General features: G+C 46.0%; 1 protein-coding gene across 1 annotated transcript in view; it reads left to right on the forward strand.

Moving 5' to 3' along the window:
- Window positions 1-2,891: 2,891 nt before the first annotated feature.
- KCNK9 (potassium two pore domain channel subfamily K member 9) overlaps window positions 2,892-24,891 on the forward strand; it is an 88,057-nt gene continuing 66,057 nt past the window's right edge. Inside the window, exon 1 of the mRNA XM_056484418.1 lies at window positions 2,892-3,474. Coding sequence (XP_056340393.1) covers window positions 2,892-3,474 — 583 coding nt within the window. The remainder of the gene's footprint in view (window positions 3,475-24,891) is intronic.

The raw sequence follows: 24,891 nt of genomic DNA on the forward strand, positions 1-24,891 counted from the left end.
GTGATTCAGAACTTGCCTCTCAGGTGATGTGATTCATAATTTGCCCTGGGTGAACTCTTGTTTGCTGAATTGATTAAATGAATTCTTCCTTGTCCCTGCACCCAGCAGTTTCCCAAAGGGCCTGGTGACCAATTTCATCCACTTAGCTCGGGGTGCACCTTTCAGAGGGCTTCAGTCTTGGAGATTGACTTCTGATCTGATCCACCTACAAGACACTGGGTTCCCTTTTCCCCTCATATCTCAGGAAGAGTATCCAAAGGTTTTAGACAATGTATAGCCAGGAATGAGACAGACAGAGTTGCTTTTACATATGAAGAGTCACAGCAATGAGCCCTGCAGTCCCTTTTTTTTTTTGAGAAAGACCTAAACCAAGGGATTATAACCTGAGGCTCAGAGAATCAGGACCAGCTCAGCTTTCACTGAATAAGGCTGAAAATCCCAACTCTAATTCAGGAGGATGCCTACAATTATGGGCAAGGCAACATCAGGACGGACAGCCTTGTCTCAGGGAGTACATAAAAGCAGCCTCAGGTTCCTGTGGTAACACCTGCTGCTGGAAACCTGGTGGTGAATGAGGCAGGATGTGGCTAGAGGACATGAATGATTGCAGCCTCCGCAGGGTGGTGGCTCAGGAGCCATGGGCCTGGGGATGGACCCTGTGGAGCCAGGCTGGCTTCTCTGAATCACTGGGAACATTTTACTGCGGGTATGTAGGCTGTATGTAGCGAGCACAGAATCACATAATGGTTTCAGTTGGAAGGAATGTTAAAGATCATCCAGTTCCACCCCCATGACATGGTCTGGGTGCATGTGTGTGCTTTGGGAGTATGCTGGGGCTGAGGAAGGGGCTTTGCTGGGTGGAGGGCAGGAGTGGGCAGGTTTTGGAGTGTGTGATGCTGTGGTGCATTTGCCTGGAGAGCCGAGGCAGTTCTGATGTGTGGGGCTGTGGTACGTGTGGCTGTGGTGTGTCGAGGTGTGGGGTACCTGAGTGGAACTGCGGTGTGTGGATCTGTGTGTGCGTGGAGTGTCAGCACAAGATGTGCAGGTGCAGTGAGTGGCTGTGGTGTGCCGAGGTCAGTGTGTGTGTGGGGTACCTGAGTAGAACTATGATGTGTGGATCTGTGTGTGTGTGGAGTGTCAGCACAAGATGTGCAGGTGTGGTAGTGGCTGTGGTGTGTGTGACTGCGGGGTGTGATGCTTGGGGTGTGTAGGGCTGTGCAGGTGTGTGCATGGGGGCCATGGAGTGTGACGCTCAGGGCGTGTAGAGCTGTGTGCGCGTTCGGCGGTGTGTAGGGCGATGGTGTGTGAAGCTCGGGGAGTGCAGGGCTCTGCCTGTGAGTGTCGGCGGCGTGCGGGGCTGTACGTGCCGCTCCGCGGAGGGGCGGCGGTGGCGGAGCCGCTGTCCCCGGGGCGGCGGAGGCGGCACAAACCTGTCCTGGGCACTACGCGCGGCTCGGCTCGAGGTGGGAAGGGCTCCGGGCTGTCCCTGCGGGAAGGCACAAACCCGCCCCGCCGCCGCCCGGCCCCGCTCGGCGGCCGGGGCGTGGCCGAGCCCGGGGAGGGGCCGGAGCCGGAGCCGGAGCCGCAGCCGCGCCGGGGGAGCTCCGCGGCCGCTCCCTGCCGGGCGGCGCCGAGGGGGTTAAGGCGCTCCCCGCGGCGGGCCGGGGCGGTTCTGCATCCCGCCTCCCGCATCCCGCCTCCCGCCGGAGCGGGCACGGGCACGGGCACACACACGCACACACACACACACACACACGCCCGCACACACACGCTCTCTCACACACGCGCAGGCGATGGCTGCGGGGCGCGGGCTCGCTTCTCCCCGAGATGATGTCAAGAGCCCGGGAGAAGGAGGAGGAGGACGGTTGCTCTTTTTCTTAACGGCTTTGTTCTAAAACCATCCTAAATAAAGCAGCCCCCGCCCCGACCGCCGGGGCAGCAGCCGTGAAAGTACCCTTTCATTTTCCCCTCCTTTTTGCCTCTTTTTCTTTTTTCTTTCTTTCTTTTTTTTTTCCTCCCCTTGGTTTTTTTTTTTTTTTTTTTTTTTATTATTTTTTTTTTATTTTTCTCGCCTCCGTCTTTGTGTCCGCCTGGGGCCGGGCTGCCCTCACTCGCTGCCCGCGGAAGCCGCCGGCGATCCTCCGCTCCTCCCGCCGCCGTCCCGCCCCGCCGCTGCCCCGGGCAGGTGCTCGCCCCGCGGCCGCCGCTCCCCGCCCGCCGGCCGGGGCGGCTCCGCGCCGCTCCTCCCGCTCGCGGGGCGCCGGCTCCCCGCCGCCAGGGCCACGCCGCCGGCCCGGCGCCCCCGCCTCCCGCCCGAGCGGCGGCGCGGCCCGGCGCGCCCGGGGATGCTGCCCCCAGCCCCGCGCCCGCCGCCTGACACCGCCGCCGCCGCCCTCGCCGCGCCGGACGCCGCGCCGCTGCCCACGCCGCGGCCACCTGCAGCAGCAGCAGCAGCAGAGGCAGAGGCAGCAGCTGCCCGGCTCCCCGCCGCACTCCGCGCACCGCGGCGGAAGGAATAGAGCGCCCAGCCCGTCCCGACCCGCCCGGCCGGCGCTCCCGCAGGCAGCCGGGGCCGGGGCGGGTCGGGTCGCCGACGGCCGGAGCCCGGGAGCCCTCCGCCCCTCGCCCCGCTCCTCCTCCGCGGATGGGCGCGCTGCCGCCGCCCGGCTCCCCCCGGCCCCGCCGCTCCGCCTGAAGAAACTTGGGACGGCGGCGGCCTCCGCCTCCCCGCCGCGCCCCGCCCGGGCTGCGGGCGACCCTTCCCCGCGCCGCCGCGCCAACTTCGCGGGGGGACCCGCCCGCCGCAGGACTCCGTGCCGGGGCCGCCGGCCCCTCGGCGGGGACCCCCTGCCCCTGGCCTCGGTGCTGGGGAGGAGCGGGGGTCGCCCTGGATGGCCCTGCGCACTGGGACGGCTTGGTTTGGGCAGGTCCTGCGCAGAGTTTCCCGGCTTCAGGGCACCTGGTCCCGGCGCTCCAGCAGCCTCCTGTGCCTCTCTTCTTCCCAGGAGCCCGAGCAGGCGGGCGGGGAGCGGCCGCCGCCGCAGCACAAGCTGCCCCGGAGCAGCGGCAGCGGCGGCGGGCGCCGCCGGCCCCCCCGGCAGCTGCTCCCCTGCTGTAGCTGCTGCGGCCTGTCGGAACCCCGGGCGGCCAGGGGGGGACATGGTCCCCTCACTCGCCCCTTGCTGGCGGCCATGAAGAGGCAGAACGTGCGGACCCTGTCCCTCATCATCTGCACGTTCACATACCTGCTGGTCGGGGCTGCCGTCTTTGATGCCCTGGAGTCCGACAACGAGATGCGGGAGGAGGAGAAACTCAAAGCCGAGGAGATCCGGCTCAAAGGAAAGTACAACATCACCAGCGAGGACTATCGGCAGCTGGAGTTGGTGATCATGCAGTCCGAGCCGCACCGCGCCGGAGTCCAGTGGAAATTTGCCGGCTCCTTCTACTTTGCCATCACGGTCATCACGACCATCGGTGAGTGACTCGCCTCGGGGAGGCCCTCTGGGGCCAGGGCCGGGGCTGGGGCAAAAACTTCCCGGGCTGGAAAAAAGGGAGAGGGACAGGGAGGCTGTGGCATGCAAAGGTGTCTGTGCTGCATGAGTCTTTTTTCTTCCCTCTCTGTTACGTAATTTAATGCTCTTCTTGGGCACTTGTTGGACTTGATGGTGTCCCGAACCTCTTCTCCTGGAGATGGACCCTCTGTCTCTTGTGTGGGAATGGAGAAGAGTGGGGCTGGTCTGGCTAAGGTCATTGGCACTGGCCAAGTGGCTACCATGGTGCTGTGGCTTAGATGGAGTGGAAGAGGGAGAAAGAGGGAAGAGGCAGAGTGACACTCCTGGGATTCCCCTCAGGTTGAAGGCCCTGTTGTCACACTCCTTATTCCACCTGAAGAGACACAGGGAAAACTTAGGCAAAAAGCAGCTGGAGAAGAATGAAAATGTTGAAGGCATGGGAACTGGATCAGCTGGGAAAGCCCTGAATGTAGCCAGGCATGGAGAGACCTGCTTTTGCAAACTTTGTTTTGGTGTTGCAATGGCAGTGGTGGTGGTTCTCACAGTTGTGGTCAAACCCAGAGCACTGACAATGCGTTCCTGGAATTTTTATTGCAACTGGAGCGTCTGATGTGACAACAGGTCACATCTGTCTGCATTTCCCCTTTGTGGGCACATGGTCTGACAGGCAAAATGATGCCTGCTGTCACATCCCTGCTGCCCAGCTTCCCAGATGTGCAGCTTCCCAGGACAGTCAAGGGACAGTCAGTGGACACAGCCACAGGCTGTCATTTTGTACTTCCCTGCTTCCCACAGCTAAAGCCAAGCATTTGTCACAAAGTTTGCTTCTCTGCCATAAAAATAAATGCCACGGTGATTAGAGGCTGCAGAGCGCACACAGAACTGCGCTACTACTCTGGCTTTGGCTGCATGAGCAGGTTAGCTCTTTCTGATTTTGTGTTCTTTAAGGTGGGAAATCTAAGGCAGTTTATAATGTTTTTCTCCCAGAACTTCTAATATCTGTGGAGGTCTGAAAAGACCCCTCTAACTCAGTGGCTGTTTGATAGTGCGTTATACATAACAGGACATGAAAATAACTCTCCTATTAATACAGAAGGACTTGGTCTTCTTGACATGTTACAAGAAATTTTCACACTGCCATCTGAAGATACTGAGTTTTCAGCAGAACATGCTGTGTACTGCCCTTTGAAAAGTGTCTGCTTGTGTTTTCATTTGACTATATTCTACCTGGGGTAGTAAAAATTTCCTTTGAAAGACCATCTGACAGTGTAAAGCCTATTTGCCCATACAAAGATAAGATTTTTAAGGGTTAATTTTCTCTACCTTTCCGTTATTAGATATATTAATAAAAATGCATATATTAGCAGGATATAGAATATAAAGTAGAATGCAACTTTGGCTCATGATTTGTATTTCCCGCTGTTTGTTACGATGTCAGAACTCTCTTTCCTCCTTTGACCACTGAGTCTCTTCCTCAGTGTGTCTCTTGCCACTTGTTTGTGCTAGGTGAATAGTGCTCTGTCGTGCTCCTCTGTGTTACAACAAGCCTTCCACACACATGCCTGTGTACTCATGCTGCCCTGTACTCCTGCCTAGGAGCTCCCTGCAAGACTTGCTGCGTTCTTAAGCTCTGTTGGTGACAGGTAGAAAGGGATGTTTGTACAGTACTTTGCTGTTTGGATGGTATTTTACCCATAAGCAAGTACAACTTGCATGGGAAGTCATAGCATTTTCTCCTTCAAAGGACTGGAATTTGTTTGGAAGCTTGGAGTGCCTCAGCATGCAGAGGATAGAATGCATTTCTGTAGGCAGAGGCGCTTTGGGATGTACGAATTGTTTAAATGTAAAAAAGTATATAGCAACAGGGAACCACTGGGAGGAAGACTGATAATAAAGAATGGTGCAGAAAGTTACAGACATTCTGTAACAATTGTTCATTTCGGAAGCTGAGCTCTGGGAGGATATCTGATTCGTCTTTCAAAAGTTTATTAATAGTTGCTCTCTGCATCTTGCCAAATGCACTTCTATTTTTTGTACCATCTCTTCAGTACTAAAGTGGCTTCATGATGTTATCTGATCTACTGCTATTCTGTAAAAGTAAGCATGGAGGATTTTTAAAAATTTCTTTTTTATCCTAAACTAATTTGTCTCATGGATGGGAAAAAAAACCTCTATTTTCTTTGTGTAAGTTCTTAGAAAAATAAGAGTTCTTATCTATGTTTCTTGTACGGGGAAGTGATCTAAAATGTTCATATTAATCTTTTGTGCTGGTTATTTTTTTTTAAATCTGTGTGTATGCTCTCATATAGATCTTTCTCCCTCGAAAACCTTCTAGATAGACTTCCAGAGGCACAGACTGTGGGGTGTGTGTTGGTGAACCTGCTGTACTCTGTAGGTACTCCTGCAAAAGTGTGTCTTAAATATCATCACAGGCTGAGCTTTAAAAGAAAATTAATAAAGACCTTATGTAATCTAGAAGGGTACCTCTATCTCCACAAAACTTCCCTTCAGACAAAACATAGGAATCAGCGGACCACAAAGTTGAGCAATATGCATATGGTTGCAGACTAATTTATGTCTAACTTAATTGTACTCCGTTATATTGCCATGCTAGCAACATGTCTGGAGCAATTACCTCTTCGCTGTGCTGATTTCAACTACTGTGGTTTTAATTTAATCAAAGGCGTTTATGGTTGGCCATAGCCCATCAGTAGCCAGGAAGAGGCCAGTGCTTCTCTTCCAGTGCCAGGGGACAGTTCCAACAGTGTCCCCAGACCATGGAACAGGTGCCCTATTGCCCCTGAGATGTGGGGCAGAAGGGACAGCTCTGGCAGCTCTGGTGTTGAAGGGGCAACAACTCCACCAATGCCCCCAGTGCACAGCGTTGAAGGGACACCTCTGACAGTGTCCCCACTCGTGGTGCTGAAGGGACACCTCTGTCAGTGTCCCCAGTCCGTGGTGCTGAAGGGACACCTCTCACAGTGTCCCCAGTCCGTGGTGCTGAAGGGACAGTCCCCGGCAGTGTCCCCAGTCCGTGGTGCTGAAGGGACAGTCCCGGCAGTGTCCCCAGTCCGTGGTGCTGAAGGGGCAGCTCGGTCAGTGTCCCCAGTCCGTGGTGCTGAAGGGACAGTCCCGGCAGTGTCCCCAGTCCGTGATGCAGAAGGGACGGCTCCGGCAGAGCCCTCGGGCTATGGTGCTGAAGGGACAGCTCCGGCAGTGTCCCCAGTCCGTGATGCAGAAGGGACAGCTCGGTCAGTGTCCCCAGTCCGTGGTGCTGAAGGGACAGTCCCGGCAGTGTCCCCAGTCCGTGATGCAGAAGGGACAGCTCCGGCAGTGTCCCCAGTCCGTGGTGCTGAAGGGACAGTCCCGGCAGTGTCCCCAGTCCGTGGTGCTGAAGGGACAGCTCCGGCAGAGCCCTCGGGCTATGGTGCTGATGGTTCGGCTCCGATCCGTTGCCGCAGCTCCGAACTCCCCTCCTCCGGCAAGCTCTGCAGCTTGTTGCTTCCCGTGGAAATGCATCATTAAAGACCTGCTTGGAAGGGACCATGAAAACCTGAAACTCTCCTGTATGAGGCAAACCACTGAGATTTGGTCAAGTCTCTCATTTCCTCTAATCTATGGTATTTGGCTTTTATTGGAGGGTGGTTGGAGGTTGTTGCTCACTTGTCGAGCTGAGTACTTAGCAAAAAAAGTGAGGGCTTATCAAGTATATGGAAGCAGGTTTTGGGGTTTTGTTTTAAGCAGGGGCGAAACAAGCTTTTCTACTCTCCAGGTGCAATTTTTTTTTTTTTTTTTTTTTTTTTTTTTTTTTACTGAAACAACAATGGAAAGGTTGACAACAACAGGTGCTACAACATTAGATGAGTCTGCTCTTAAAATCAATTAGCATAAAATTCTCTTTCCCTCCCCTTCTTCCCCCCCCCCCCCCCCCCGCCCCGCCACCAGCTTCGACAAATATTTGGTTATGTTTGATTCCTGTAAAAGTTTTTAGATTAAAAAGAGCTAGTAAGCTTTTTTTGCCTCTCACCAGGTGCTGTGTTCATTTCAGGATTGTTCTTGTTTCAAAGTAAGCTAGTATGAATTCCTATCCATTTCCACTTACACAGTCAAAATGATGAAAAAGAGTAGTTTAATGAATCATCCAGCTATTTGTCTTTTATGAGATACACTGTAGAATATGCCACAGAGTTCATCTAAAGGCTTGATACTATGAATGAAAACACCACCTTCCAAAAATAAAGGGTTATTTCTAGGATTCCTAGCAAGTTTTAATGCCCTTTTCTACAGGTCTAGAAGAGTCATTAAACTGCTTCTGTGTAAGCAGGTGTCAACACTGTCAAAATGTGTTATTGGTATGGATATCACTTTATCATTTAGGCCTTAAAGGGTGATAGTCATACTTGATGTAACACCACCAAACTCTAGTAAACACTGAATATTTCTGGAGGCTTATGCAGAATGTAAAGAACTGAAAGCTGTTTGTGTCACCCTAAAATGAACTGAAACAACAAACAGATTGAAAATTGTTATTTATTTATTTTTTCCTGAGAAGTGACTGTAAGGGAAGCAAAATTCAGGCAGTTTGTGCTGTGAATTATGAGTCTCTCTTTCTATCTTTTAGCCTTTGTTTTCAGTTTTGAACCTACTATAAGCAGTGAGTGAACTATTCAGATAAAATACTTGTTAAAAGAATGTCGTGCAATACCTGTAATGGTGAATGGAACATCCACCTATTGACAGCTGGTTGGCCGCTGAGTAGCCAAACACTCAGGAACTGTCTGCATCCAGATGAGGACATTTCATACTTCTGGCAGATGGTGTCCTGACAGGGAGTTTGAACCTGCATTAATGAACTGAGCAAACACATGCTTAAATCCATTTTGGGATAGCAGTTGAGGCTCCGTGTTCTTTCTTTGCATTATTTTACCCTTTTATAAAACAGGTGTAAAAACTTCAACTTGGTAGAACAGTGATGTCTTTGATTTAGGTTAGAAAAAGATGGAAGTGTTCTCACGAGGGAATTATTTTGTCTGTCACTCCTCCTTTAAGACTAGCCTCTGGTGTTTTGAGTATGATCTTGGTTTTTGATGGATGGTAATATTCAGAGCCAGTCCATTGAAAAGGTTTGAGTAGGTGTTAGCATAACCAGCACAGTAGGGAATCGTGGCAGATGGACAACCTGCAATTGAAAGAAAGAAAAGAAAGGAAGAAAACAAGACATATAAGGGAAGATGTTAAGAACAAAGACACAAATGTCTTGGTCAATTAACGGCAGCATTCATGACTTGCCAGGACCATGAAGGTCATATCTTGTTAAAAAACCAAACAAGCACAGAGTAGATTAAGCCAATCAATTATTAATAAATTCAGGTGAGAAAAATGCTTGCAGATACACCAAAATAACAAATCTCTTCATTCATGCCATCTGAAGCTTTAGTGGAGAATACTGGATGTTGAAGACCTGAATATCTGCTGATAATATCTCCCAAGCAAGGATGAGGTCTGCTACAGTGAGCCCTGTGAAGATGAGCTGTGTGTAGGATTTTTCTCCCCTGCAAAACTAGAATAGTCTGCAAGATTATTTCACACTATATTCTTTGTCTCATGAAAATGAAAAAAAACCAAAAAAACCAGAATAGTGTTCTGCCAACAGAGGACACTTTGAAGCTACTTTGCTCATATTTGTGGAAAAAGTTCTTGAGTTCTTAAAAAAATGGTTTTGAAATGATACCTCTGCAATAATACCTCTAGCAATGATACCTACTGCCAGAGGCACTTTAGCAAAAGCTTTTTAAAAATCACTGATAAACAAGTAAAAATTACAGCTCAGAATGATGCTTAGCTGCAACTTCCCACAGTATGGCTTATTGGCTGTGCAAATTTAATAGTAAGAGTTGGAAAATAGTTTTGGGGAAATACTGAGAAACCTCTGACCACTGAGCTACTTGGAGGTGTCTGCAGATTTCCTTACTGTAACAACACTGGAGAAATTAGTTTCTTTTAGTTTTTTAGGATGCAGTGCTCTTTCACTTCCTTCTAACTATTCATAACTTATTTCTTTACCTGAAGCAAGTGAGATTTAGATTAACAATGAAGAAAACTCTTCCCTGCTGTCAGCATAGTTGTGTGCAGGTAGAGACTGCCCAAGGAGACTGCTTTAAAAAGAGATAAGACAAAAGTTTCCCTGGAATGAATAAACTGCAGCTGCTTTTGCCTTTGGGAAGGAAGATGGACTGGCTGACCTCTTGAAGTCTTTATCAGCCATATGTTCTATGATTTTTTCAATCTTCCTTTTTTTCCCCCTTCTTCTTGAGACCTAGTAGTTCTTGGGTTAACTTGTTTTTCTTGTGAAAAAAAACCCCAAAAATATTTGAAATTCTATTTTCTCCACTTTATGGTCTTTCTTACTGATTATTCTTCTAGCCAGTAAACCCATTTGTGTACTCTTGCAAGTGTCAGAATATAAATATCTGTGTTTATCCACAATTAAGGTTAGAAGCTAGAGGTGCTGGTGAGTGTTTTGGGAAAGAAATTAGCTAAGGAGAAGATGATCCTGCTGATATGAGGATGGCAAGCAGAAGTTCACAGGGCAGAACTGGGAGCTTGTTTTTGACTTTGAATAAGGAAAAATATTAGCTGTTGGCAATGGGCTTATGCCTGCTTCGAATAAAAATAATAAAAATTTTTGCTTTTTCTTGGGACAGCTTCACAACTATGAGACTTGACCAAAGGAAAAGTGATTAATGGAGGGCTTTTGTGTTGGACACCAAGAATTTTGGGACAGATGCTGCTAGTCTGCCATGAAGGACAGCTGAGAATGCTGTCGTGTTTCCTTGAATGCCATCTGAGCTGAGGTGCTCAGTTCCTGCAGTGTCAGAGCATATTCCCCCATAAATGCTGAAATCCTTTCTCATGGTTTTGAGCTGGGGTTGCACAGCACTTTATATTCAGAATGCTGTGCTGACATTAGGTGATTCATCTTCACAACTCCTCTGTGTAAAAATTATCCTCAATTTAGAGACAAGAAGAGAAAATGGCTTTCTGAAGATTCAAGTTGGGAGCTATTTCTAATTTCCAAACTGCTCACTTCTTTCTGTTTTGGACCACATGACATGAGTTTACAGCCAGATTGAACAGTGGAGATGAACCAAAGGCAGAGATCCATAAGGAGTTCAAGGTGATACTGGCAAACTCCTGCAGCCTAGGTCTTCTGCCATGCAGTAACAGCAGAACTTGGAGCTTTATTTCCTCAAGGTTCATATGCTATTCTGGCTAATTATCTGTGTTATTACTATGTGTCTTCTGTCAAAGGCCCTTCAGGCTATCAGCTATCCACTTGCTATGGATTTTACTGAAGATCCTTGGCTGGATATAATTAGAGGCCACATGAACTATCCCCTTCCCCTCTAACAGATGCCAGCAAGGACACTTACTGGTGATGCAGAACTAATGAGTCCTTGATGCCTGTATGTTGAACTAAGAGGTTACTGTGGACTTGCAACAGATGTTTGCTGTGTGTAGCAGGCCTATTCTTCTCTTTTTTGCATAATTTTGAATGAAGCCATGGACTCCTCCACAAATTCCACCCATGGACTTTGCTGCAGTGCAAATTAGTTATAATTTGTTATTTTCTCAGGATTATAGTCCATGGAATCTACTGATTTTAGGTAGATTACCATGTTACCTATACCCCCCAGGTGTTTGTGACTTGATTAACTACAACTAAAATTGATATTGCTGATGTTGTAGCTACTGCACTTCCTTTGATTAAAGTGAGAATGTCTATGGACACCTCCTCTATAAAAGAATATTTGGCAAAAAAACCCAAAAACCAAAAAACCCCAAAACCTCCAAACCCTCAGAACTTCAAAACAGAAATAAGGATCTGATCCAAAGTTTATTATAAGTAACAGTGAAAATATTTTGAGTCAGATTTGTTTTGGATCAGGCCATTATTTGACAAGAATTCACCAATGCAAGGAACTGTATTCTGTAGCAAACCAACAATGGAAAATACCTTTAAATGCAGTTTTCAGATTTATTTATTTTTAATAATGAAGTTGACTTTGACATTTATACTGATTTGTATCTTTTTAATTGAAAGCAAAAGGCTAAATACATGCTTGCTGCATACCTCAAACTTGAGCAAAGAGAAATCTTGAGCAAGAATGTTGATGTTTTTATTCTATTTTTTTTGGTGGTGTGTAGTTCTTGTTTGTGTGTTTTTCTTACTTTTATGACTCTTCTTCTGATCTATCATCCTCTGATCTACTGAGATGATTTTTTTTTTTTTTTTTAATAAATGTAAGCTGCACTTACTTATTTTCTGTTTCAGGGGAAGAATCCCTGAAGTTTCTTAGCAGTTCTTTTTCTTTTTAAAGGGGTTCAGTGACTTTTTTTTTTAATACCTGGCCAATTGCCACAAGAGGCTTAGGCAGTTACCAGCTGGTTAAAGGGTTCAATATCCTCTTTAACTGCTTTCATTATGGAGGTGATTAGGGCATGCCAGTGAAAGGAATCTCTCTATTAAGGGCTCATGTATTTGTTACTTATTAGGATGATTAGGAGGGAGCAGACTACTTTGTCCTTTCAATTCCCTGCACCAGAAGGAAAAAAGAGCTTCAGAGAAAAGCAGGCAAGTAGTGGGGTTAAAATGCATCTGATGGGAAGCTGATTGTCTCCTTGCTTTCCCATCAGAGGACTTTCCTTCTCAGGCATAAAAATTTCACAGGGAGCTTGAGGGCACAGATTGATGAATGAAACCTGCTGCAGCTCTCTCTAATTCTGCAGTGCAAGAGATTAGCTCTAAGGAAATGCTCATAGACTCCCAATTTAGGGATATTCTTGACATTGAAGGGAAGATAGAAACAAGTGATCCACTCCTAAGGCAACTGGCAGTGTCAGCAATTTCAGATGTGTGCTACCATTAACTCATTACAGGGGTGGAGACAGAAGATTTTATTTCTTGCACCCTCTTTTCTTTTGATGTCCTCTGGAGAGGATGTCCTCCTCCTATGTTTAAACTAACACAGGCTGTGGGAACTGTGTCAGAAATTAAATATTATTACAATCCTAAACCACTCGAGTTTTGATTTGTCACTCTGCTGCATTTCACACCCATATAGAATTTCTCAGGACCAGACACAGTAGGAAAAGCTGTCAAATATTCCTGGTTCAAAGGTATATATCTGCATTACTTGAACTAATGAACAGTTGCTATTAGTTGTTAGTAGTTTGAAATGTTATGGTTAAACAAGGCTGACTTCACTTAGTGCAAACAGTGTTTGCAGCAGTAATAATTTCTAAAAATCTGCAGTTTTGTGCTTAATTTAATTTTGCTCTGGATATGTATAAAATATTGTACTGCAATAAAATGAACTCCAGCACCAGCAAGGATGTGGAGCCCTGACCATAAGGCTTTGCATGCAGGCTGTGTCATGTAAGATAGTCCATCAAGAATATTTTAAAGTAGTTCATGAAATAAAGGTGATTGAATTCTCCATTACAATTTTGCATCAGAAAAACACTTCATACTTGCCGAGGTGACTTGAAGTCTCAATGCTTGCTCACATTTTTTCTGGCTTTTGGGGACTTCTTGGGCTTCCAGATTAAACCATGAATTTTAGAAGAGTTCCTTACAGGATAAAGCAAATTGTATTTTCTGCTGAGGACTAGGAACAGTAGAAGAATGCTCTTTCAGCATTATTTAGGATCATCTGGATTCCCTGACTGCCAAAGAGGAAAAAAACCTTTATTTTGGGATGTGGTAGTCTAGAGACCAACATTTTTTTGGGGGGAGTGATAGTCTCTTCCAACATTTAAAATTTTCTACCCACCATCGCTTTGACATGTCCTCTATAAAAGTTGCTTGTTTGCTTCTGGACACCAAATATGTCTTTGTTTTTCAGTTTGTGTGGGCCCTTTCCCCTTCCCTTCTTTCTGGTTTAGTATTTTTTTTTCCAGTATTATTAGGTGTGTTAGAAATGACATAAGATTGGTTCTAGGCAGCAGAAGTTAAAACAGCAACACTGGATCTGTGGATTGGAAGCACCTGGAAATCCCATGATCAACCTGAACTCTTCAGCTGACCTTTCAGCTGTTATATTGAGAATTCAGTGACCTTGCCAACCTCTCTACTTTTGAGTTTCTCCCCTCTTGCTGTTCCATGTGGGAATGAAGATCCCAAGAAAAGGAAGCAGATGGTTGCTGTTCAGTCTGTACTGATGCCCTATCAGCTTTTTCATTAATTTCTGGTATTTTTCTCTGACAAACAAATAAATGACCATCCAGTCTTTTGGCAACAAAGGCTTAAGCTCTTAAAACACATCCTGCCTAGTAGTAAAAGGCCTGTTATTTAAAGGGCACTTTTCAAAACAATTAGTACTTTAGTAGCAATGTGTTTGCCTTAATGAGTGCACTCTGGCAGTCAGAGGAAAGAGCATAAGCTGATACCTAGAGATGTAGGCTAACATAGGCAAGTTAGCAGTGCTACAAGTCAGTTACTGAATGTACTGCACATCAAGAGGTTTATTTTAATGAGTGAAAAGCAGTAGGTATGATGCAGAGTGGCTTAGTTTTTGGTTTCTCTCCACATACCCACCCGTTTTATATCTTCATTCAGAAGACCTTGTACCACTCCTGTACTTGTGATAGTTTGTGCTGTATGGGTTGCTTTCAGGTCTGGTTTGACTTGCTGGACTGGCACCAGAGACAACTTTTCATAAAGTCTCAGACTTGCTTCATTGCTGTTGCTGTCTGATGTTTGAAATCAGTGTCCTTAAGATGTAGGAATGCTGCTGGCATTTTGGTATAACAGATTTCTTTTTAAAGGTTTTAGAAGGTGTTTCTTTCCCCAGGATGGATCACAGTAAAGGCTGTGGTATGGAAGAGGAAGAGGCAGAGGATGCAAGCCTGGCTCTGAGTATCCAGCAATAGCTGTCATGGTGAAAGCTCCTGGCTCTTGGGTGTGTGTGCTCCTGATTTGGATAACTACATTTGGATAACCTGACTGCAGGTTGGGTTCCTGTGGTCTCTTTGACAAGAATCCAGCCTGTGGAGCATTTCAAATCTGGTCAAAAGTCCAGATCTATTGCTGAAGACCCTGAGTGTGTCACAGTGAATAAGAAGTGTTAAACAACAGTGAGGAAGCATTAGAGTGAATGGCCACAGAGAAAAAAGACCTTTCTGGCAGTGATATTTGTGAAACATGGAAATGTGTTGGCAGAGGTGGGATGTGGGCTCTTTTTGTTAGGCCTTGCAGAACAGGATGGGCAAACATCTGTCAGGAATGACCCCAGCATTCTGTCCTGCCTTGCGGCAAGGACTGGCCTCACTCTGTATTTTTAATGGTTCCCTACACACAGGCTGTTTGAAGTTTGCCTTGGATCTTGCTTGGGATCTATGTATGTTTATCTTATCCTTTTTTTTTTTTTTTTTTCCCCTGAAGGTTTGTGCTTCCCTGAGGGATTATCAGTGCACCCTACAATTCTGTCTCCAGCTGAATACTGGGATAAGAATCAAACCTCTTGTCTAAGCAGCAAGTACTCAGTGTTAGTAGTGTCACCAGCTTTTTATTGCTGCTGTTTGAACAGCCCTACCAGTGGCTGTTGCAGGGAAAAACAAACATTCTGCCTATCTTTAAAAAAGGGACAGGAGAGAACACGGGCAGTTAATGCTCAGTCAACCTAAATTTGATCTTCAGAAAGATATTTGGCCAAGCTGTTAATCAGCATGAAAGAACCTAGGGGATAACAAGGGACAAGCTGGAACAACCCCAAACTTTTCTTGAGTAACTCATGCTGGATTTATCTGGGTTGTTTTTATTCCAGCAGATAGCTGATGGAGGGGGAATCAGTTGGTTGAGACATTTATTACATATGTGGCATGATAATAGCATTGAGTTCTCATAATTGCAGTAGAAAATCCTCAGCTGGGTTGAACTGCAAGGTGGGTGCAAAGTCTGGATGGGCAGAGACTGGACAGTGACTGGGCTTATCACATGTGTGAAAAACACAAACACTGTGCAGGTGTAAATGGGGCAGAAACCCACATCATGCTAAATCTGCCTCCAGATAATTTTACAATACCGTGAAAAAATGTATTATAAAATATTAAAAAATATGCAGAAATAAAAAAAATATGCAGGATAAAAAAAGTGCAGAAATAATTATCACTGGTTTTCTGTCACTGGATGGACATAACATATGCAGCCATACAGGGGTCTGTCCTGTGGCTGGTGCTATTCAAGTTTCCCATTAATGGTAGAACAGAGAGTACACACATTAATTGTGAGGGGTGGCTTGCACTGCGAGGGCAGGAGAGGAATACAAAACGATTTTGTTAGATTGGAGAAATGGTCTGGAATCAATATGACAAAATTCAATAAAGTCAAGTGCACAGAATTACACCGAAGAAGAAAATATCAAAGACACATATAAAAAAAATGATATAAACTGAGTAGATGCAAGTACCACAACATCATGCTGATAAAGTGGTAAGGCTTCAGCCTGGAAACTGAGTGCAGTTTTGGGCACACAGCGTTTAGAGGAAGGATGAGAAAAATCAAAATGCTGAAAGAAAAATTAACCTGTATTCAGTGTGAAGTTGACAGAGATGGTTTAGCCTACATGAAATATGTGAAGGGGGGAATAATAACAGCTTCAGCCATGGAATAGGTTGTTGTAAAGAGGACATTGGTAATTTTTTTCTGCAGCATACCCTGATGTAGGTTGATCATCAGCTGTGAGAGCAGCTGTAACATGATCTGTAAGGAACCTCCAGAGTGCCAGCAGTGGGATATTTGTCTGAAGTGGTTAAACAATTGTCCAAAGCACATGGGTTTGGTATGCTTCAGCCTGCCTCAGTGCTGAATGGGCTCAGCTACCTTTTGAGGCCCCTCCAGCCCTGTGGGAGCTGCTCTACAGGAGCTGAGTTGAGTAAACCCCTAAGTGAAGGACTGAGGATCTCAGCATCCTGCAACAGGTCAAATCATTTACTGAGGTTTTTCCCAGCCCTCAGCTTCTGAGATTATGCACTCAATGGACATTTCTAAGTGCTGTGCTGAATGTACAGCAACATCTGGCAGTGGACTTTGTGATGGTCAAGGCTGAATTTGGCTTTAAGAGAGCTGTTCTGCTAGGACAGGCATCAATATTCATCCTGCAGCCCCTGCTCACTTGGCATTTTGGGTTGCATATTCTGTAATGCTGAAACAAAGAGGTTCCTCCTCTTTCCCTAAATCCCATGCATACAAACCAGCAATTTCCATAGCACAGACAACCATCCAATCTGTTATCTTGGCAGACACCAATGCCTTTCTACTTTGGAGGAAGGAAATCTATCCCATAATATACCTGTGCAATATATGGCAATGGTGATTTTGTTGCTAACCCCCGCAGCAATCAGTTTATGCCCTCAAGCATGAGATTTGATTATCCTTGTCATTATCTAAGCTACAAATGTTATTAGCAGCCATAAAATTGTCCATTAAAGTGAGAGGAATTACTTGCCTGCACCAGGGGGAGAACAGATAATTTACCATACAGATCTAAGCCCAAATGCACTTTTTTTCCAGAAGAACCCTCTAAGCCATTGTGCAGCCTCCATTTTTGTATTTCAAAATCTGTTTCCCCCTTCTTACCCTTCAAGTGTGGATCTTTTACCATAAGAGTGACATAGATAACTGCTGTTGAAATAACACCAGACATAATCACCAAGTATTTCTTCTATGTTCTATAGCTTGAAATGAATGTTTCTCTAATTCTGGAAGTGCAGATGTCCAAACTTTTATTGGGTTCCACAATTTCTAGACTTCAGCATTGGTATGAACTTCATTTATACAGAAGCAATTCTGGACACCTTGGGCTGACTTGGCACTCATGGACTGACTGTGCACCACTGGCTGGGTGTAGGATCAGTTGATTTGCACCTAGCAGGGCCATTTTCGTGGATTTTTTTGATCCTGCAATACTAGGTTTTATGAGAGGAAGAAGTGATGTATCACAGGGCCCAAGAAAAGATGCTGTGTCTGAGTGGGTGAGATCCAGGGTAGTGTCTGAAAAATTTCTTTGTCTTCCCTGGGACTGGCTGATTCATCCCCTTCCCACCACCCTGTTAATTCCTGTTCATATATCAGTTCACCGTAAAGCTGCTTTTTTATTCCCATGTGGTATTGAGTTCCCACCCCCTTCCAACAGGGAGTGGGAGAAAACACCCACAGCTTTCCCAACAGACAAAAATGGTGGATCCTGACAGACTGGAACAGATTCTGATCACGGTTTATCTCTGCAATTCCTGCAAAACTTGGTTGTTTTGGTGTATTTGTTGATTTTAAACTAAGATAAATGTGTGCAGAATGTGGTCTGGAGAGCCTGTATTTTGAAGGAAGCATCTCCTCCTACTCACCCAACAAATTTACACACACATGGTGTAGCATCGATATTAGTTCCTGTAGCAAATGGAAAATATGTCAGTAGCCTGAAAGGAATAGAAAATGTTCTCAAACAGGGCTTAAAAAGTAAACAAACATCATATAACCAACAAAATCAATACAGTTTCATATTAGCCATTACAGATATCTCTGTCTTTGTCTACATCATACTGTGCACATTTCAGTGCTGTGGAAAATGTAGAACCCAGGGGACCTAATTTCAGCACTTGGAGATGGTGTATTGAATGCAAGGCCTGGGATAGAAGGCCTGGAAGAGATTTGTGTTAAATAACAGAAGAGATTTTCCCCTTGAACCCTCCAAAAGAGCATTAAATGAGTCAAAGAAATGTAAATATATATACAAAACTAATATATATTAATTTGTGTTACAACATTAATAGAAAAATCTCCTTGAAAACTCCTTTTTCTTAAGTCATCTCCACTAACTAGAGAAATCACTTGGTGAGAAATAATGTTAGGTACAGGATGTCCAAGAGGAGGGGACAGCCTTTCAGCTTTCTGCATTCTAAAAGCTTTGTCTTCCTTAGCTGCTCTTCTGCTTGGAGGGAATCTGAGAGAGGAATATCCTAATGCTTTCCAGCCTTTGCCTCATGGCCTTCCCTTACTCTTCACGTCTTCCAACACAATCAGCAGTATTCAAGCTATTCTTGTGGGCTTCCCTGCTGAATTCCTTCAAGCCAAGCTGCTCTTGGCTGCTGTAAGCATTCCCTCTTCTCCTGTTCCCCTGAGAACTTGGTACTCTTATTTATCCAGGAAGCAAGAGTGGAGGCTGCAGACTAAGCACGTGGTTGATTCTCTTCCTTACCAGAAGAGCAAATCTCAGTAGAAGTTGTGTGAGGTTTAACAGGAGGAAATGCTCCTGTGACCCAGGGTCGTTCTTTGGTTGCCTGTCTAATGCACTTAATACTGAGGGAACATCCTGTGTCTTTTGGATGGTGACTTCTGCTTCCATTCACAGTGCAGAGCTCTTTGCCAAGGAGAGGCTGGCAAGATTTCCTGCACAGGACATTGGTAGAGGCTCTGAAGAAGAGGAAGAAGCTGGAAACAACTATTAGGACAAAATGGACCATTGCTTGGAATCCTACATTCAGGTGATTTCCTGAAAGAGAAATGTTTTGTTTTGGTGGTCTTTGGTCTTCTGGAGTTTTAGTGCCATGTATCAGCAAAGCTGTGCATGCTCACTGAGTGTGCTGGAGAGCCACAGGAGCTGTGCCTCCCTGTGTTTGCTTTCCCCTTAGAAAGATAATACTACTTGAAATATAGACTGATTGATTGATAGATAGATTTTTTTTTTTTTTTTTAATGTGATGTGCTCCAACCCTTTAATAAGTGTCTGTAGGCCCTCTGGGAGCCTTTCATCCTGAAGGGGACACAGAAGGTTGTTGTCTCTCCTCTGCCTTCTATTCCACCCCCCTGCAGTGCTTGATGTTGATCTCACTGCTCAGAGTGCCTGCAGCATGCACGAGACCCAGGGGCCTGGGTTTCTTGTCTCTTTAATGGCATTCTATAAGCTTGTGTTCAGAGAGAGACAGAAAGATCAAAGGCTGTGCAAGTGCACTGTGCTAGATTTTGCTTACACCAATACAAATTGATTGACTTCACCGAGTTATGAGGGATTTACAGCTAGGGGAGAACAGATTCTGACCTAATGGCTCCAAAAGAGGCTTTTCTTGGATGAGCAATGTAATTAGAGCACTGGAACAGACAGATTTTGTGACTCATCTGTGGGTCTGCAGTCTTTTCTTTGCTTCTAGTGGGGTGTTCACTAATGTCATCACACTTTCATTTCACCCGTGGGCTGATCTAATGAAGGACCAACCTTTGCTTGAGCAGAGATCTCTGTTCAGCTGCAGAGCATCCTCCAATCTTCATGTCACTGTGAAGACTTCAAGCTCAGGACCAGACACTGGGGCAGTGGAAAATTTCCACTCTCTTCCTTTGTTGTAATGAAGCAGAGGATGAAAATAACTAGAAAAAACAAAGCAGGGGCCAGGGAGAATGGACTGATGACTGAGTCCACTTACCAATGTGAAATACGTGTCCTAGCAAGGGGAAAAATCATGTGCCAAGATCAACCTGCTCTACATATCCAGCTGGACAACAGTACATGCATTTTGAAATCAGTGAAACTGCTTTTCACAGCTGGGTGGAGGTCTGGGGATGAAGGATTTTTGCTAGAAGATGCTACTTCACTAAGATGGCAAGACATTAATTTGGGAAAATTTGTTGAGAATATTTCCTAGGTTTGGGGATGAGGAGGTAGTCATGGCTAATGTACAAGGGACTTGGCATGTATTTGGGAAACTGGAGCTGAGCACAGTCACAGGGGGCTATGCTGGGCACAAGGGCCTGGCAGAGAGCTGACAGCACTCAGGACATGGAGCTGGTGCAGTTTTGGCTGCTGGTTCTCCTTTGGTCCCAGTGCAGCAGGAACTGGAGTCAGAGGCTGTTGCAGTTTGGCTGGTGGCCATGACCATGACTAGAATAGTGGCAGGGTGTGTCAGGGCAGGAGCTGTCACCCTGCTCTGTGTGTAGTGTCACTTCTTTCTCAGCTGAGCTCGAGCTGTGAGACCCTTCAGCACAGTAGCTTCAGGAAAGGGCAGGGAAGCAGTGATGCAGTGGAGTTTAGCATGGGATGGGAGAGGTGAGACAGTGACACCAAATCTGGTGTTCTGATGGTTTTTTCAAAAAGATTGGGGGCCACTGACGTGGGGAACTCAGGTGCCCACCTTACATGCAACCTTGTCCTTTGTGTCTGTGTGCTCTCTTCTGAAGCCTTCCAGTGCCAGAGTGCATCTGCACTCCAAAACCTACTGCAGCCATTCCTCTGCTGGATTTAGCCCTCTGGAGTGGGCTGCTGCTGGTGTGGCTCTCATTCAGCACAGACTGTAAGACCCACCTGGGAGGAAGGTGAACTGTGTGCTGAATCATGTGCCTCCCCCCTTGGCAGTGACAATAGCACAGCTATATGTGCAATTGGATTTGATGTCAGTTTTCTTCTGATTTGCCACTCACTGAAACTGAGAGCCAGTCATGATGATTGGTCCTGTTCTTGGATTCAAGCCCTGCTGCAATGGGCTCTGTACCAGCATGAAGTTCAGAGTAATTTCAAAAAAGTGTCTAGAAGACCACAGAACTAAAGTTCCATTTTCAAAAGTAGCTTTTGCACTTAGGAGGCTGCTTTCCAAGCCAAGGAAACTCATACCTGCCAAATATAGGTTTAGAAAACAGGTTGGTTGGAGTGTGAAGTCATTGAAGAACATGAGAAAAGTATGCATTTCAGGACAGTTTATACAAAAAAAATACAGGTGCCTGGTAAGTCCAAATCCTTTTATTCAGCTATCTGTCACACAAACACCCCTTGGAAGATTCTTCTCCCGTTACACCTGAGGAAGTAAGTCACAATGTGGACTATTAATAAAAGCTCCCATCTCTCGTGCATAGACATTTTAAGCTGCTCTTTCTGCCTGCTGACTCATGAGGTACCAACTCACATTGATTTTCACTTGATGAATACCTGTAAAATACAGGAGTAAGTCTATGCTTTAGAGAAATTTCTGTTGCTTTGAGACAGGTAACAAATGAGTGTAACAATGGATGAAGGAAGAGGAAAATAATAACAGTTATATTCTGCCAATTGCTCTTAGTTGCCACCATCACTGATCAGATGTAGAATTTATCCCAAGAAAGATACTGGGCTTGGGGGTTAGTTCAGGAACACGTTTTGCATCCAAGATGCTGTGAGGAAAAATGCCTGGAGACATGTTTTGAAGAAGCCAAAAAAAATTGTAGTCACAGCTGGCACAAATGGCATTGCAGATGGGGAAGTGGGTGATGAGAAAAGAGAACTGGGAAAGATGGGACAGGGTTGTGTGGCCATAAGAAACTTGAAGATCTGGGAAAAGGAGAAGTTAGTAGAGGAAAGGGCAAAGTTCTTGAGGTTTTGTGCTGCTCAGAATAGAATTCTTTGTCTTGGTTTGCTTTAAAGTTTTTTCCAAGATATCCCTGCTGAGGTGATCAGCCTGCAGGTATAGAACATCCCAGCTTATGCAAGTGCAGTTTAGAACAGTCACAACTTGATTGGCCTTCCCTGGATACTGGAGGTAATTGGACTATTGGACTTGGCTAAGGGGTTTTTTTTTATGCCTTGTATGATTGTAGGGATCTGGATGCAGGATGCCCTGTCCTTTCTGAAAGAGTCTGAAGCTATGTATTTTATTTTTTAAGCCTCCAGAGATAAGCACTACCATAAGTTCCCAGGCTATTTGCACTGCACAGCTGTCTGTATTATGGTCTCATACAACATCTGAGGTTCACACAGCTCACAAAGTTCCTATACAGGCAGGATTGAAGCATCCCAGCACTGCTTAGCCTGAAGGTACAGGTTTTGTGCTCTCTGCACTGGTTTTATCATCAGCCTCATTAGTAGCACAGTTCTTTTTAATAATTACTAACACTTCAGCAAACTTTGGGGTTAAAACTCTGATGAGAGAGTCATAAAACTCTTTGTGCTGTTCTGATCTGTAGAGGTATTTGGCTGTGGGAACAGTTATACCTCAGCAGGATTAGATAATGTAGAAATGCTAGACCTATGTCACTAAAGCCATCAATCAATAATCTGCAATCCTAATTTTCCAACATCAAGCTTTCTTAATGACTTCAGCTGAATTTGTGGCCACCTTCCAGCTCTGGCTGTTTGGAAGCAGACCTCTGAGGAGGGAAGCTGCTGCTGCAATATGTGGCAGACGTGCTGGTGCTTCTGTCTTCAGCCTGGGGCAGGGCCATGCAAACCTTTCTGGAGCTGCCCTCTAGGTTAAACCACGCTCGGGGAGCACTAAGTATTGTCACTGCTCCTTGTGTGACTGGAGAGAGCAGAATTACCTTGGGGAGGAAGGAACTGGCCAAATCCACTCTGGTGGCTGCATTGCCCCAGAGAAGAATTTTGATGGTGAGCAGCACAAGCCCAAAGTGCCTGTGATGTTCAGCTGCCACCAGTGCAATGCTGAGGCAGACGTGCTGCTTCCCCCTGGATTGTGTATTTTGAGCACGTTTCAGTAGTGCTCTAAGTTAACATTTTTTTTTTTTCTTTTCCTCTACAGTGCCAGTCATTGCCTTTTCTTCATTTTAGTGATTAATTGCTCTAAATACTCCTGCTCCTGGACTGCAGGAGTACAATTTCTGTGCTGTATTTCATCTGAACTTGCAATGCAAGTACAGGCGAACTTGGGGGAGTGCACACACCCACGTCTTGCTAGGTAGAGGTGGTTGCCAAAAGGACACCAAGTAAAAGAACAGTTAGTTCTTAAACAAGGGTATAATCTAATAAGAGAAAAAAAAAATAAAATTACATACTGAAATCTTCAGTGCCTTTCCCCTCCCCCCAGTTTAAAAATTTAAAGCTGGTACAACCCCTGACTAGAGCAGTGATTTAAATATATATAGGCATCTGTGCTTCTAAGAAAAGGAAGTGTGTCTGTTTGGGGAGCTGTGTGGAATGAGTGGGTGGATCTCAGTCCAACTTCTGGCAGACAGGTTTTCACATTGCTCAAAGTCACCCTCTCACCCAGCCCCCCTCCAGGCTCATGCCAAGGGCTCTTTATCTGTTCCTCATATGATCCCACCTGCCTTAGCACGTCCTGCAGAGATGGAGAGTTCCTCATGTTCCCCTGTGTGTCTGCTGGGCTGGGGCACTGCCAGCCCTGCACATGGAGGGTGGCCTTGGCTGTGTTCTGGGTTCTCCCCAGTGTGGCTGCTCCTCTGCATCTCCCTCCACACTTTTAGCCATCCACGACTGGCTTTGTCTGGCAGGTGGCATCACCTCTTCATCCTGCTGAAAAGGGGCGAGCCAGAGGGCACAGCAGTGACTCCTGACAGGACCATGGCACAGCTGCTGTCCTGGATGTGCTGACACACACCTCTCCTGGGGCTGCCCTGCCAAATGTGTCAGGACCCTGGAACTCAGCTGGGGTGTGTACCATGGTGCTTCTTCACCTTTTCCACACCTGGCTCTGTTCTGTTACAGGCAAAAAGCTTCAGGGCCTGCAACAAATTCAGCAGCTCAAAAATAGATGGTTAATTTGTACTGCCTGGACTTTACAATTTCCTTTTTAGCTCCTAGGTGGAAAATCCATGGCTTGCTGCTGGCCCCCTGCACCTGTTTTTAGGGTATCCATTGCCAGGATCCTCAATCTGGTCCTGTTTATGTGCTGCCCTCCAAACCTCACTGTGTGAGTGAGTTACAAAGCTTTTGCTGTGCCTGTGTGTATTCAGCTACTTTAAGGATCCTCTTTGCCCCTTGAAAAGCACAACAAGCCCTTTCTGATGGCAGCCACACTCTTCAGGATGAGTGCTTTTACCTTGACTCTAAAACTTAAAGAGGAAATGTTAATTGCTTTAGTGGTGTTATTGTTGAAAAAGGCACACCAGGCTGACTAGCTTGAAAAGATGAGTCCTGTTGCTGATAAGGGAGAGAACAATCTCCATGAGTCTGTAAAAAATCTGCAGTGCCCAGGGCAAACTCAAAGTGGAATGGAAATATCTCAGTGCTTGTCTGCCTTGTTACTTTTGTCTGGGGATGGCAGAGCTGACTGGCATCTCGGGCTGTGCTGCTTCTGCAGTGATTTGTCACAGGCTCTGGGCTGCTGCTGCCTGTGCTGCTGCTCCCTGCCCTGGCACTGGGCCAGCTGCAATGGGAATGGGAAGGGAAAAGGGGAAGGAGACTCTTTGGGGAGCACATCAGTCACAGGACTCATCAAGGACACGGGGAAGGTGTGTGCTTGCTCTTCTCCTAGACTTGGAGATGCTGTGGGTGGAACAGCACAATCAAATTCAGTATTCATTCAGCCCTGGGGGTTGAGTAGGTCTGGAACAAATGGCACAACTCTCTGGGAGCCTGGGTCCAGAACTGGGGCATAATACCCCAGGAAAATG

This window comes from Oenanthe melanoleuca, chromosome 2, assembly GCF_029582105.1.
Source record: "Oenanthe melanoleuca isolate GR-GAL-2019-014 chromosome 2, OMel1.0, whole genome shotgun sequence".
Lineage (NCBI taxonomy): Eukaryota > Metazoa > Chordata > Aves > Passeriformes > Muscicapidae > Oenanthe > Oenanthe melanoleuca.